The following is a 15,854-nucleotide window of genomic DNA, read 5'->3' on the forward strand; positions in this document are numbered from 1 at the left end:
TGGTATTATTTTCGCTGTCCCCAGGAAGGTAAAAGGGCAAGTTTGAAGTTCTTCAAGCCCAGGATGCAGACACCAGACCTGGTACTCGACATGAAATTCTGTCTTCAGCCTCCCTTAAAACTGGAATTTCATAGGTAAACATATTGCTGATGATGACACAGGATCAGCCTGTACTAAGTTTCCTGAGGGCAGGGTCCCTGCCTGGGTCACTCACCACATAGCACAAGCAATAAGAAGAGTCAGATTCAACACATGCTTTTGGGGGTTGAGTGAAAGAAAGGCTACTATGTGTGGACTAAGGAAAACCCCCAAACTGTTGGCCCCAATTATTCCCCAATATTATCTCCTCCAGGAGAATCTAAGAGGAAGCGAAGGCTATTGTCTGGTGACTCCTCCCAGGACTGGCTACATACCAGATTTTTCTGGGTTGGGGTCAAATGCCTTCATTAAGGTAGAGTTGCATCCTTTCCCAGCCCAGGGGTTCCTCTGTGTGTGTGTGTGTGTATGTGTATGTACACAGAAAGTGTGCTGCAGGCTGTCTACAACTGGCACGGGTGGACAGGACAAGGTGGGCAGAGGAAGAGCTGTTGCTCAGAGCCTGGGTGAGCTTGGCCAGTGCAGCCGAGCCAGCAGGAGCCTGAGAAGTAAGTGCCTAGTACAGAACATGACTCTGAAAATAAACGTACCTTTATATTTTTAAAGTACAAAATCAATATACATTCATAAAAAAATGTAAATACTATAATGGTGCACAGAGAAATCACCATTATCATCAAAGTAGAAATTGAAAGTCTTCCCCCAGTTCCATATTTCCAAAACAGCCACTATTAGGTTTGATGCATCTCCTTCTGGATTCTTTTCAATATCTATGTAATTATCCATATGTGAATATTATATAACATATTTCAAAAAATGAATAATATCACATATTTTATCCTGCTACTTTATTTTTGCACTTAATATACTGCCAACATCATATTTCCATTTTAACTTACCTCCTTCAATCATGGAGAAGAGCCAAGATGATCAAGAGACCCTGGGACAGGTTCTACCTGAAGAAGGGTATCATGGATCTCAGCTCATCAGGAGCACCCAAGAGAACACCCCAGCTGGCCCAGTGAATACAACACTACTTCCAAACAAACTGGCAACCAGCAGCAGCACTAGGCAATGATCCACCTGAGGAGGACTTAGTTAGCATGCTCTGGGCTGTGTGGCAGAAAGCACCTCAGGTTCCCCTGGTAATGGACCAGATGCCAGTCCTCTTTACCAGCATCCACAGTGCCTGCCCAGCCCAGGGATGCATGCAAACCCAGCTCTCGTGTAAACAGAACTGCCTCTCATGCTCCAGAGTGGAAGAACCACGGGGAACCTTCAAGGCTGCCCCCAACATCAAGGACAGTGTCAAAATAGAGTAAACGCTCAAAGATGTTTGATGACTGAAGGAATGAGCAACACCCTGGTGTTGGCAGGATGGAGAGTTTAGACCACAGCCCGTAGAGCTGCCTTGGGATGCTGCAAGGCCAGGGCTAGTAAAGGAGAAAAATCAAGGAGACCATACTAAGGGTTTTATTTCAAGCAGGGAACCCTTTGCTACAGTAGCAGGATAAACTGACTAGACTGAACGTTTCGACTTTGCACCAGAGCCATGCTTTGTCCTGGCACTGGGTCTGTTAGGAGAGGGGATTTTCAGAGACATGCTCTTAATCACTCAAGGGGGATGGGGGGCTGTGGAGAAATCAAGGAAGACCCTTTCAAGGGGGGGAAAAGGGTGGGGGGTTTGGAATCTAAAGATACCTTCCCCACTGGGCTTTAGCTGGGAACAGATGCATCAGGCTGGCTGATGGTAGCTCCCCAGGGCACCGTGTTGAGAAGGATTCAGAAAATGCATTCATCTCAGGAGGAAGGGGCTGCAGGATGGATGAGGGAAGTCTCTGGTGGGCACAGAAGCGGGAGTGACGTCATGGACACATAATAATAAAAGAGCAGCGGTCTCCCCACGTGGTTCCAGTGAGAAGTCAAATTTAGATTAATGTCATCATAATGGAAATCAGACTGTGGATCAGGAGCTCACTTTGTTCTGTTTTGCTCTCCATGTGTAAAGAAGGCCCAGAGAATGCCCACCCCACCTGCACTCAATGCTGGGCAAGAAGGGATTTCGAGGTGAGCCTGGCTGGCTTAGGGTCAGCACGGAGGCCTTTTCTCTCTTCGGTCAATTCACTGCCGCAGGCTCTGGAGACGCCGCAGGCTCTGGAGACGCCGCAGGCTCTGGAGACACCGCCACCATCAGCATCAGCTATCGCGGAATGAGGTCCTGGTCAGGTGATGCTGGACCTGGGGAAAAAGGAGGAAACGTTAAGACTGTCATCTCACTGGGGTTATCAGTCAGCAAGATCTAGGAGTCAAACTGCTTTTGTGAAGCAACACTGGGCAAAGTATTACCGTGAGAACAGACTGGGGAGGGGCTATGAGGTTGCCCAGGGTTGTTTTGTGAAAGTTCAATGAAAGATGTTGCTGGGGGGAAAAATGTATCTTTTTGCCTTGAAAATGAAATTTTCTTGAGATTGAGAGAGGGCCAGTGAAGTTTGAATGTCATGGAAGAGGGTGGGCCAGCACCATTCCAGAAATCGAGATATACAGCATCCCACCATTTGTTAGGAACTGCAGTGCTCCCTAATTCTCTGATTGCCTCACCCCACTCTGTCCTCAGTCTAGGCTACAAGGAGGGAATTGACCGCCTTGTCTTCAAAGCATGGCTGCTACCACTGCCAGAGATCTCAGCGCTACTTGGTAAATTCAGATCCAGGACTTGCTGAAGGGCCTTGGTGTTCTTGGGTTAGATCAGGAAGCTGAACTCTCTGGGTGAGGCCTGTTCAAGATGAGGCTCCAGAAGAGTTCCTGGGAACCCGTTCTCCACCTGAGAGGCACTAGCCCCACCCACCCCTGAGCAGGAAAGACACACAAACATTTGTGCCCTTTGTCCTATCAGAGCATTTTCAGAAGGAAAAACTTCCAGTCACTGCTTTGAAAGGCCAAATCCAAGACAATCAGAATTGGGCTTGCTGGAAACGTCTTCCTTCCTCCTGAAGTAGCCAAATCAGGGTGGCCGCAAGTGGCAGGGGGCCATGGCTCAGGCAAGTGTCCAGCAACTCTGGGATCTGTGAAGCCTTGGCATTAAAACCCTTTGCAGCTGAAGTTTAATGACATGGAAAAATGTCCTGAACTATTAAATGGGAGGAGTGAGCTATACAACATTGCATAACATTGGATCCCATTTGGGAGATAAAAAAAAAGTTGGAAGAATATTAACAAGGCCATGGGATTAAAGGTATTTTTATTTTATTCTTTTTATTTGCATTTTCTATGTTTTCCTACATTAAAATGCATTGATTTTATGATAGGATTTTTTTTTAAATCACTTTCATCTGTTAAAAGGAGGATGTGGCCAGTAGCTGAACACAGTTTTAAGAACCAGATTTATCCTCCTTGTCCTGAACATGACCCAAGTACAGTGACTCTTTACCCAGGGTATTTAATTATGCAAACTGTGTTGCTACCCTTTCCCTTTTGTAAGGGAGGGCAAAAAGCCAGGAAGGCTGTGGATGTAGGTGCTTTAATAAAAAGCTACAGCATGTGACTAAAGCAAGCGTCTGGGGCAGGGCCTTGGCTCACTCTCATCAGCCTCATCCATCCTGCCCTTCCGCTGGCTCTAGGATCTGGCCCCATCCATACATCCTAGCTGTGCTCTTGTACAGGACAGGCAGCAGTCAGGTTGGCTAGACCTTCCTAGTGAGAACCAACCACCCTTTCTAAGAGACTCTGCAGTCGCCATGACTGAAGCAAAATGGTCTCGTTTTCCAGAAAATTCAGTGACTCATCCCACTTTGTCTTCTGAGCTCTGAAACAAGAGAAAGGGAAACAAGGGAGAAGAAGAGGAGGAGGAATTGAGGGGATATTGGAAGCTGATCGTCCATCTACTCGATGATGTTTCTGTGCAACCACTTGTGTGCCAGATTTTGTGGGAAGCACTAGTGATACAAGGGTGAAAAAATAGTTATAGCTCCCCTGGAACTTTCAGCTGACTGGGGAGCAGAGCCTACAGTAGGTGCACCTCCTCCTGGCCGAGGCATCAGGGCAGGCTTCCTGCAGGAGGAGGCTTCTACACCAGGCCCTGGGTCACAAAGAGGAGTTGGTGAGCCCAAGGACAAGAGGAAGGTCTGAGGAGAGGATGTCAGGCTGGAAGAGCATGCACAAAGGCCCAGAGGCAAGAGTGAGGATGGTATGTTCAGGATGCTGCTGAGGACAAGGGCTTTAAGGACTGACACTTAACCTAGAGGGCAATCGGGAGCCATCGAGGGCAGTGGGGCGAGGGAGTCACTTACTCAGACTTCAGTTTTCAGATCCCTTTGGTTGCAGCGACTTTTCTACGATGAGAACAGGAAAAGGAGAGGGTGTGGGAGGCAGGGGTGGTGGCAAAGGCTGTTCTTTAGGAGCCTCTTCAGTAGTGAGGTGGAGGGACAGTGTACCATAGGGTGGGCACCCTGGTTCGAGACCTCTATCTTGGGTTACTGAATTTGTACGGTGAAGCTAATGGACTTCTCCCCAGGGGCTGAATGGGAAACAGACAGGTGAGCTCGCTATAGACAGGTAAGTTCTGGGCCAGCCTCAGTTACTGACCGCCTAGCTCACGATCAGCCACAGGTGGGCATTTCAGAAGAGCTTTTTGATGACAAGAAGGGTGGCAATTCTAGTCCTGAACGAACACAGATTCAACAGGAAACAAACAACAGAGGGAAATTTCCGAAGGCCACACCACTTTCACCGCAAAGAAGGGGTTTTAAGCTCCGGGAGGGCACGAGAGGCAGGGAAGGAGGTGCACTGACCTGGCGCTCAGGGGCTGGTCACCACGCGGTCCCCACGGATCGCCTGCAGCGAGAGCTCGTACCCAAGGAACATGGCTGCGCTCATGGGGAAGCCCCGCACGGCGTTGACCGTGATGCCTCTGAAAAACACCTTTGGAGGGAGGCGGGGTTATCACAGGACACGGACCGGCACCCTCCTCAGGCATCCACACCTCCTCCCTCACCCACATCACTTCTGAAGGCACATTTCTTCACAGGCCCAGTATGCACGCGCTAGATACTACCAGCTCACAGGTGAGTCCTGTGAACACCTCGAACGCTTGCTTAAAACTGCGCTCTCTCTCATGAGCACGCGAACACATGCTTGGTTCTGGGACTGCAAGTTACAGCTCCATACGCTCTGCAGTGGTAGACAGCGCCAGGCCCTGACCAAGTGACAGGTGCTTCACAGGGCGTCCCAGAAGGGGTAGGCTGGGGGGACAAACTCAGACCGTGCTCCAGATGGCAGATGCAGAGTCCAGGCACAGCGTGGCCAGTTAGCAGCTATGTTACCTGGGAAACTGGCCAAGGCTCTAGAACTTGATTTTCCCACCTGTCTAATGGGGGTAATAATACTGCTGACCTCCTACAGTTGTTGAGGGAATAAATGACATGTTGCTTTTAAAGGCATTTTCACAGTGTGTGTCCTGCATTAACACTCCTTAACTGTTGACAAATCACACCATCCTTATTAACAATAGTGTATGAAATCACTACTTCATACAGAGTGGCACTCCACTTCCATCATAAATACGAATGCTGAGGAGTGCCTGTACTGAGCTGCTAAACTCCGCCTTTAACACAAGAAGACTGGGCTCATCTGTCACCCCTAGGGAACATGGTACGGTGCTTCCCCTCCGCTGTGAATCTTCCCGCCTGGTGCTGGGTAGACACTGGTCTATGTGATGTGGTCCCAGCCCCTGGGAAGTGTATGACCTACTAGGGGACATAAGCCCCATTCAGGAATAACTGCAGTGTAACCTATAACACGATGAAACCAAATAAAGGCCTTGGTGAGGGGTGGGGTGGGGAGGTGTGCTGAGCTGCTTCAGCCATGAGCAACTCTTTGTGACCCCATAGGTTGTGGCCCTCCAGGCTCCTCTGTCCCTGGAATTTTCCAGGCAAGAATACTGGAATGGGTTGACATTCCCTCCGCCAGGGGATCTTCCCAACCCAGGGATTGAACCTGCATCTCCTGTATCTCCTGCATTGGCAGGAGGGTGCTTTACCACTAGCGCCACCTGGGAGGCCCCAGGGCGGGGAGGAGCTGTCATTAAATGTCTTCTTTGGGGAGAGACGAGCAAATCGCTGCCCACACATGAATGACCTGAGAACTGTCGGGTGTAAGAGGTAAGCCTGTATGATTTACTAGTCACAGACTATAATTCGGTCCTTGTAATTTCCAGAAGATAGAAGTCCAGCCCTTTGCATGCCCCCAGTTTCCTTAGTTGTTGAACTCTAGTGTCAGGGTGGGTGCAGACCATTGTCACGGGCCAGGACACCAGGTGGCATCCCTTCAGGAGAGGTGTCTGCAGCGTGACACTCGTGGAAACCTAGGACATGCAGCTTTGCCAGGAAGGAGAGAGAAGGGCCTCAGTACACCCGGGGTTGGGGGGAAGCCTTGGCCCCAGGGAAGGGAGCTGATGGGCCAAGAGCCACAGAGATGAGCAAGTGGCCAAGACAAACAGTGAAGCGTTCAGGCAGGGGGCAAGCAGGCTCCTTGTAACATTAGCACTCCTCTCTAATGCCTAACCTTTCTGGAATTCCACAGAGATGGAATTCACCCAGGGTGGCTGAATAACAACAAGGAATTGGGTCAGGCTCCAAGAGGAAAATTCCATGCTGGGTGTACACAGAGGCTCCCGTGTGCACCTCCACAAGGCAAGGCAGGCCAGGCAGGACCCAGCTTGGAGTGTGATCCTCCTCCCCCACAGCACTGGGCCATGTACGAGCTGTGGGCCACTTCAGACAGCCGGAGAGGACCTCCCCCAGCTCTGGCCTGCTCTGCTGTGAGGCCCAAAGATGGCAAGCAGAGTGCAGACCTGCTGGCTTTTACCCTGGCTTCTGGAACACAAAATCACTAGACAATCTTTCCTCACGAATCCTCTATGGCTCCCCACTTACCAAGATCAAGTCCATCCCCTTCCCTGACCTTCCAGGACCCACATGCCCCTTGCATTTCTCTGAGCTGCCTCTTACACTTGACACTGTGGGCAGTATATTGGCCTGCCATTCCTCCTACTGGGCCAGCTGTCTCCCACCACTGACCCTCTTTTGGTCCCTGGCGCTGGAATGCCCTCCAGACTCGGTTCTACCCTCTGGTAGCCCTGCCACGGCCACACCAAGTAGGATTATGACCCATTGCTTCTGTGCCCTTGGTATCTCTGCCATCACAGGCCTTCTCACACCATCCTCCAATCACCTATGACTTGTCTATCCACTCATTAATAGTCCTAATCGGAGTAGTGAGAGCTGAGCTATGCGTATGGCTCCCATTTGAATCCCCAGCACCTGCCCTGTGCTTGGTCTAGAAGATCCTCTATAAATCTGATTAAATGAATCAATGGCTAGTTGGATGCGCAGATGAGTGAAGGAATGAGTGAATAGACAAATGAACAAACTCCTCAGTGAGAAAAAACAACAATCTCTGCTGGTGGTTGTGGTAGTGGCGAAGGGGGATTCCTGGAGCAGAAGAAAGGTTCCAGATCTCCCAAGTGGCAGAACCAAAGAGCAACCAACCCTGACGCCTCAGGAAGCCTGTCTACTTACAAACAGTCCTCTCCATCTCTCCTTAGAGTCATCCAGTTTCACCTCACTGTCCTGACTCCACTCAAAGCAGTCACCTCTGTGGAGCCAGAGGACATCAAGTCGCTCCTCCAGCCTCCTTATTGCAGATGACAACTCTCCAAGTGTGAGCTATGGCCCGTGTGGTTCAGGATGGTCCTCAAAGCAGGCAGAGAATGGATCCCAAACTACCCCACCTTTCTACCATTCTGACTTGGGGCTGCCCCCCAAGTCCATGGACTTCCAGTTCCCCCATCATCAAGACTGCTTTCCTGGTAATCACTGAGTTATAAGGGGCAACTAAAACTGGGCATCATCATCTTTATTTCACTCCTTTCCAGTTCTTTACTACATCGAGTTCTTCTTCCATAGGGAAGTGAGAACAGGCTGCAGCCTCAGTGAGCTGCAGCAGAACTCTTTGGGAACGGGGACTCCATAAAGCCAGCACTAAGCCCACTGGGACTGGAGCCAGCTCCAGGCTTAGGAAAAGGTGCTCTTCCTGCTGCTGCTGGGGATCTGATGGTGAGACTACCCAACTTTCCAGGATGTATAGGATTTTTTTCATGGTACTAGGTATGTTTATATGTAAACACTTATACACATAAATGTATATACATGCATATATGCGTGCACAGTTTGTGAATATTTGAAAATATATCACGAGAAACTCATAACTGATTGCCTTTGAGAAAAGACTGGAGGTCACAAGAGGGTCACTCTTGTGTCCCTCTTATACCTTTTCAAGCTTTTTTATTTTTATATTATAAATACTATAACATTTTTAACCAACTAATAAAAATAATTAATCTCCATCAATAATGTAATCAACTTTAATATTGCTATTATGACTTAAAACCTGTCTGAATATACACTGTGGGTCAGATGCTTTCGAGATTAAGAAATCAATCATCCGACCTCAGTCGTTTTCTAGGACTTTGCATTTAACAACACAGTAACATTTCATAGGAAATGATATCAGCAACATATTTTGCTTCTGCAGACTTTTTGGAAATATGACACATTAATACTTGGGAAAACAGAATATCTCAAAAATTGAGCATCTCTTTTGAATCTCTCTTATGTTTCCCTCTGTACTTGTTGGTTGAATCACAAACTGTGCTTCTGCTAAAAAAAAAAAAATACAAAAGACAATTGATTCAGCATCCAATTGTGATAACAATTCTCAGTAAAGTGGGTATAGAGGGAATATACCTCAACATAATAAAGTCACATATAAAAGCCCACAGCTAACTTCATTTTCAACGGTGAAAGCTGAAAGCATTTCCTCTAAGACTAGGAACAAGACAAGGAAATCCACTCTTACCACTTTTATCCGGCATAGTATTGGGAGTCCTAGCCACAGCAGTCAGAGAAGAAAAGGAAATAAAAGGAATTTAAATTTGAAAAGCAGTAAAACTGTCACTGTTTGCAGATGACATAATACTACACACAAAGGGAATCCTAAAGATGCCACCAGTAGTGATGTATGAGATTTTCCAGTGGTCATGTATGGATGTGAGAGTTGGACTGTGAAGAAGGCTGAGTGCCAAAGAATTGATGCTTTTGAACTGTGGTGTTGGAGAAGACTCTTGAGAGTCCCTTGGACTGCAAGGAGATCCAACCAGTCCATTCTGAAGGAGATCAGCCCTGGGATTTCTTTGGAGGGAATGATGCTAAAGCTGAAACTCCAGTACTTTGGCCACCTCATGTGAAGAGTTGACTCGTTGGAAAAGACTGTGATGCTGGGAGGGATTGGGGGCAGGAGGAGAAGGGGACGACAGAGGATGAGATGGCTGGATGGCATCACTGACTCGATGGATGTGAATCTGAGTGAACTCCGGGAGTTGGTGATGGACAGGGAGGCCTGGCATGCTGCGATTCATGGGGTCACGAAGAGTTGGACACGACTGAGCGACTGAACTGAACTGAAAGATACCACCAAAAAACTATTAGAATTCTTCAATGAATTTAGTAAAGTTGTAGGATACAAATTAATATACAGAAATTTGTTGCTTACAATGAACTAACAGAAAGAGAAACTAATAAAACAGTCTTTTTTACAGTTGCATAAAAAATACACAGAAATAAGTTTAACTAAGGAGGTAAAGGACTTGTACTTGGAAAACTATAAGACTTCAGTGATGACACAAAGAGATAGAAAGATACACTATGCTCATGCTCGTTAAAATAATTAATATTATTTAAAAGACCATACTCCTTCAGATAATCTACAAATTAAGTATGATTCCTATCAAAATATCAATGACATTTTTTCACAGAACTAGAACAAATCATTCTAAAATTTGGATGGAAATACAAAAGACCCAGAATAGCCAAAACAATCTTCAGTTCAGTTCAGTTCAGTCGCTCAGTCGTGTCTGACTCTGCGACCCCATGAGTCGCAGCATGCCAGGCCTCCCTGTCCATCACCATCTCCCGGAGTTCACTCAGATTCACGTCCATAGAGTCCGTGATGCCATCCAGCCATCTCATCCTCTGTCGTCCCCTTCTCCTCCTGCCCCCAATCCCTCCCAGCATCAGTGTGTCTTTTCCAATGAGTCAACTCTTTGCATGAGTTGTCCAAAGTACTGGAGTTTCAGATTTAGCATCATTCCCTCCAAAGAAATCCCAGGGCTGATCTCCTTCAGAATGGACTGGTTGGATCTCCTTGCAGTCCAAGGGACTCTCAAGAGTCTTCTCCAACACCACATTTCAAAAGCATCAATTCTTCGGCGCTCAGCCTTCTTCACAGTCCAACTCTCACATCCATACATGACCACTGGAAAAACCATAGCCTTGACTATACGGACCTTAGTCAACAAAGTAATGTCTCTGCTTTTGAATATACTATCTAGGTTGGTCATAACTTTTCTTCCAAGGAGTAAGCGTCTTTTAATTTCATGGCTACGGTCACCATCTGCAGTGATTTTGGAGCCCCCAAAAATAAAGTCTGACACTGTTTCCACTGTTTCCCCACCTATTTCCCATGAAGTGATGGGACCAGATGCCATGATCTTCGTTTTCTGAACGCTGAGCTTTAAGCCAACTTTTTCTCTCTCCTCTTTCACCTTCATAAGAAAGAACAAAGCTGGAAGTATCATGTGCCCTGCTTTCAAACTATACTACAAATCTACAATAATCAAAATAGTATGGTACTGGTACAAAAACAAACAAATAGATTAATGGAACAGAATAGAGGGCCCAGAGATGACCCCACACTTACATGGGCAATTGATCTACAACAAAAGAGCTAAAAATGTAAAATAGGGAGAAGACAGCCTCTCCATTAATGGTTTTGGAAAAACTGGACTACTTTCTCACACTCTATATAAATGCAAAATACATTAAAGACTTAAATGTAAGACCTGAAACTATAAAACTTCTAGAAGAGATCAAAGGCAGTACATTCTTTGGCATCAGTCTTAGCAATATTTTATGAGCTGTCTCCTCAGGTAAGGAAAACAAAAACAAAAATTAACAAATGGAACTACATCAAACTAAAAAGCTTTTGCACAGTGAAGGAAACTACCAGCAAAAGGAAAAGTCTGCTTAATGAGTGAGAGAAGATATTTGCAAATGATAGATCCAATGAGGTTAATATTCAAAATATACAAAGAATGTATACAACTCAATATCATAAAACCAAACAACCTGATTTAAAAATGAATGGAGGACCTGCATAGACAGTTATCTAAAGAAGACATATAGATGGCCAACATACACATGGAAAGTACTCAACATCACTAATCATCAGGGAAATGCAAATTAAAACCATAATGGGATAGCACCTCACACCAGGCAGAATGACTATCATCAAAAAGACAAGAAATAACAAATGTTGTCAAGGATGTGGAAAAAAGTGTTCATAATGGTAAGCTGGTGCAGCCATTATGGAAAATGGTACGGAAGTTCCTCAGATAAATTAAAAAATAGAACAACCACACAATCTACTAATTCCACTCCTGGGTATTTACATAAAGAGAATGAAAACACTAATTAGAAAAGATATATGCACTCCTATGTTCATTGCAGCATTATTTACAGTAGCCAAGATATGGAAGAAATCTAAGTGTGTATCAACTGATGCATGGATAAAGAAGATACATATATATGCAATGGAATATTACCAAGCCATAAAAAGAATTAAATCTTGACACTTGTGAAAACATGGATGAACCTAGAAGGTATTATACTAAGTGAAATAAGACAAAGATAAAAACGTATGATTTCACTTATATGTGGAGTCTAAAAAACACAACAAATGAGCAAACACAACTGACCAGAAACACAGCCACAGACACAGAGAGAAAACAGGTGGTTGCCAGAGGGGAAGAGTGTTGAGGGGGAGAGAAATAGGTGAGGGAGATTGACAAGCACAAACTTTCAGTTACAAAATAAATGAGTCATGGGTATAAAATGTACTGCATGAGGAATATAGTCAATAACTATGTGATATCTTTGTATGGTGACAGATGGTAACTAGACTTTTCATGGTGATCATTTTGAAATGTGCAGGAAAATCAAATCACTATGCTGTGTACCAGGAACTAACAATGTGTTGTAGGTTAATTATACTTCTAAAACAAACAAACAGAAAAAAAACATTAGGTTTGCGGTTACCAGAAGTGAAGGGTGGTGGGAGGGGAAATTAGATGAAGGTGGTCAAAAGGCAGAAACTTTGAGTTATAAGATAAATATGTACTAGGGATGTAATATACAATAAGATAAATATAATTAACACTGCTTTACAGCATATGTGAAAGTGATTGAGAGGAAACCCTGAGTTCTTATTATAAGGAAAAAAAATGTTTTTCTATGTTTTAGTTTTATATCTGTATGAGATGATGGATGTTCACTAAACTTATTGTGTTAATCATTTCATGATATATGTAAGTCAAATCATTATGTTGTATACCTTAAACATCCACAATGCTGTACATCAATTATATCTCAGTAAAACTGGAGGGAAAAAACTGAAGTGAGAATTCTAAGAAGATGTCAGAGTAGAAGATGTCAGGACTCTGTCTCCTCACCTAGACAACTATTACACTGACAGAATTTGTCTGATGTAACTAGTGTAGAACTCTGGAGTTTACTGAAGGCTTCCAAGTTCCAGGGGAGCATTTGGGAAGTGGTTAATTTTGGTCAATGTTAGCTTTTAGCACAGTAGCAGCTACCTATCCCCACTTCAAGCCCTTTGGCAGGCAGCTGTGCACATGCTCCTGGAGCAACCTTCACACAGCTTGCAGGAACCAGGGTGGGCAACGAAAACCTCGTCCTCCGAATATATTGGACATCTGCTCCTGGCCACTGATTGCTGTTTCTGATCATGAGGTGCAAAGAGGAAGACAGTCATTCTTGTTTAACGTCCCCCTCCCTTTTGAAAGCCCCTCCTCCTCTGGCTGAAGTGATTTCCAGGGAATTTAAAGGAATGGTGACCCCTTTCCCTTCATTTTTCTCTTTTTCCTCTTTTGAGAGCCAGACATTAAAGGCTAGGAAATTCAAAAGCAACTGCATGTATGGGGAAAATTAAAAGTGACTGTTCATGCCCAGGGAAAGGCACAGGCTCAGAAAAAAACTGAGAAAACCTCAAGTTTACACCTCAGGTTGATCTTTGGCACAGAGATAGCCTACAACAATCAAAAACGAAACCTACCACACCCTGGGGAAGAGACAGAATCTGATTTCTAGAGTTACTACATTATTAGACTCAAATGTCTAGTTTTCAATTAAAAAAAAATACAAGGCATATAAGAAATAGGAAAGTATGGTCCACTCAAAGAAAAAAAAAATCAACAAAAAATGTCCCCCAGAGAGACCTGATAGTATATCTGCTTGACAAAGACTTTAAAACACCCTTCTTAAAGGTGCTTGAAAAACTAAAGATGTGGAGAGCGTCAAGAAAATCATATGTGAACAAAACAGAAATATCAATTAAAAAAATAGAAAACCCGGAAAGAAGCCAGACAAATTCTGGAGCTGAAATGTACTGAATGAATAACTGAAATGAAAAAAATTTACCAGAAGGATTCAAAGGTTTATTTGAGCAGGTAGAGGAAAGAATGAGCAAACTTAAAGACAGGACAAGAGAAATCATTTGAGTCTTAGACACAGAAAGAAAAAACAATGAAGGAAAATGAACAGCACCTAAGGGACTTGTGGGAAACTCTCAAGCAGAGCAGTATATTGTGGGAGTTCAAGAAGAATGGGGGCAGGCAGAGAGTATTTGAAGTAGTATGGCCCAAAACTTCCCAAACTTGATGAAAAACATGAATGTAAATATCGAAGAAGCTCAATGAACTCCAAGTAATATGGACTCAAAGAGATCCACACTAAGACCCGTTATAATAAATTTTTGAAAGACAAAGAGAGAATCTCGCAAGCAGCAAGAGAGAAGTGACTCATTATATACAAAGAATCCTCTATAAGACTTTCAGCAGATTAGTCAGCAGAGACTTCCACGATCAGACAGCAACGGGCCAATATAAGCCAAGATCTAAAATAAAATAAAACCCGTTGAAAAAGGATTCTGTATCCAGAAAAACTATCCTTCAAGAGTGAGAGATAAATAAAAGCTGAAGAAGTACATTACCACTAGACCTACCCTCTAAGAGCTTTGCTGTGGCTCAGACGGTAAAGAGTCTGCCTGCAGTGCGAGAGACCTGGGTTCAGTCCCTGGGTCGGGAAGATCCCCTAGAGAAGGGAATGGCAACCCACTCCAGTATTCTTGCCTGGAAAATCCCATGGATGGAGGAGTCTGGCAGGCTACTGTCCATGGGATCACAAAGAGTCAGACATGACTGAGTGACTAACACTACCCTGTAAATGAAGCTCAAGAGAGTCCTGCAGGCTGAAATAAAATATCACTAGACAGTGATTTGAAGGTGTATGAAGAAATAAAAATCTCACAGTAGGTAGACACACAGGGAGAGAAACACCAGCATCGTGGCAGCACAGGGCATCCTTCGTTTTGCCCTTACTTCAACAACAAAGATTAAACAACCATCCATGAACAAAGGTGCCTCTGTGGGAGCTGTGGGATCCAGCACCTTACACCAAGGGACCCAACAGGATGCTGCCCACCTGTGCATCAGCTAATAGGCAGATAGACCTCAGTCCTGGCAGGGAAGTCTGCAGTGGCCTGTGAAAAGGTTCCAGCCGCTCTTGGCTATAGGACCTGGAGAACACTGACTTGGGCAGTCTCACACAGAACCTTTGTGGAAGTCCAGGTTTCTGGAGGAGAAGTTCTGGCCCTTCACTGGAGCAAAAAAATAGAAGTTTGAACACACTTGGATGGCAGTTAGTAAAAAATGGAGGGTTTGGGATGAGGCAGCCATATGAGAGAAGGCCTAGAGGTCAGTAGTAAATTAGTACTAATACATACAAATACCAATGCTAATACTAATAAGTTAACTCTTTCTAAATGTTCTTTATGTATTATGCATTAAGCTGAGCACTTTTTACATGCCTCATTTAATGTAACCTTCAAATGTCTCTTCTGTTTATGGTAGGGATGGTTATCATAGGAGAAATTGAGGACTAGACAGATAAAGCTTACCTGGATTCCCCTAGCTTACAAGTAGCCAGACCTGGTTTGGAACTCAAGTCTGCTGATTAAAGTTTTGCTGTTGTTTAGTCAAGTTGTTGTTTAGTCGCTAAGTCATATCTGACTCTTCGCAACTCCATGGACTGTAGCCTGCCAGGCTTCTCTGTCTGTGGGATTTCCCAGGCAAGAGTACTGGAGTGGGTTGCCATTTCCTCCTCCAAGGGATCCAAGGATCGAATCCATGTCTCCTGCGTTGGCAGGCGGGGTTTTTTTCTTTCTTTCTTTTTTTTTTTTTAACCACAGAGCCACCAGAAGAGCCTCTAAGAAGCACTACAAGAAAGCCAGGGGCCCATTTGAGGAAGAGCAAGTATGAGGGGTCTAGGAGGTATCATGGGAGGGAAGATAGATAGGGATGAATTAGTTTATAACCTGAGACACTAGATGTGGAAACCTGATCTTCATTCTGAGATATTTTAGAGGCAAGAAGAGGCTAGGGTTTAGGACAAGCCCTCTGGGTTCAGGAGAAGGGAGACAAGGCCAGGCTGGAGGCTACTTCAATAGCCGAGACCAGAGGTGATGGAGTCTGGCTGGCGTTGGGTGGAAAGCAGCAGACAGATCAGGGA

At 45.0% G+C, this 15,854-nt stretch overlaps 1 protein-coding gene across 1 annotated transcript in view; it reads right to left on the reverse strand.

Moving 5' to 3' along the window:
* SLC25A48 (solute carrier family 25 member 48) overlaps positions 1,549–15,854 on the reverse strand; it is a 45,761-nt gene continuing 31,455 nt past the window's right edge. The window contains exons 7-8 of the mRNA XM_018050349.1: positions 4,884–5,013; positions 1,549–2,334 (exon numbers count right to left, since the gene is read on the reverse strand). Coding sequence (XP_017905838.1) covers positions 4,891–5,013 — 123 coding nt within the window. The 3' untranslated portion in view covers positions 1,549–2,334; positions 4,884–4,890. The remainder of the gene's footprint in view (positions 2,335–4,883; positions 5,014–15,854) is intronic.

This window comes from Capra hircus, chromosome 7 (assembly GCF_001704415.2).
Source record: "Capra hircus breed San Clemente chromosome 7, ASM170441v1, whole genome shotgun sequence".
NCBI classification, from domain to species: domain Eukaryota; kingdom Metazoa; phylum Chordata; class Mammalia; order Artiodactyla; family Bovidae; genus Capra; species Capra hircus.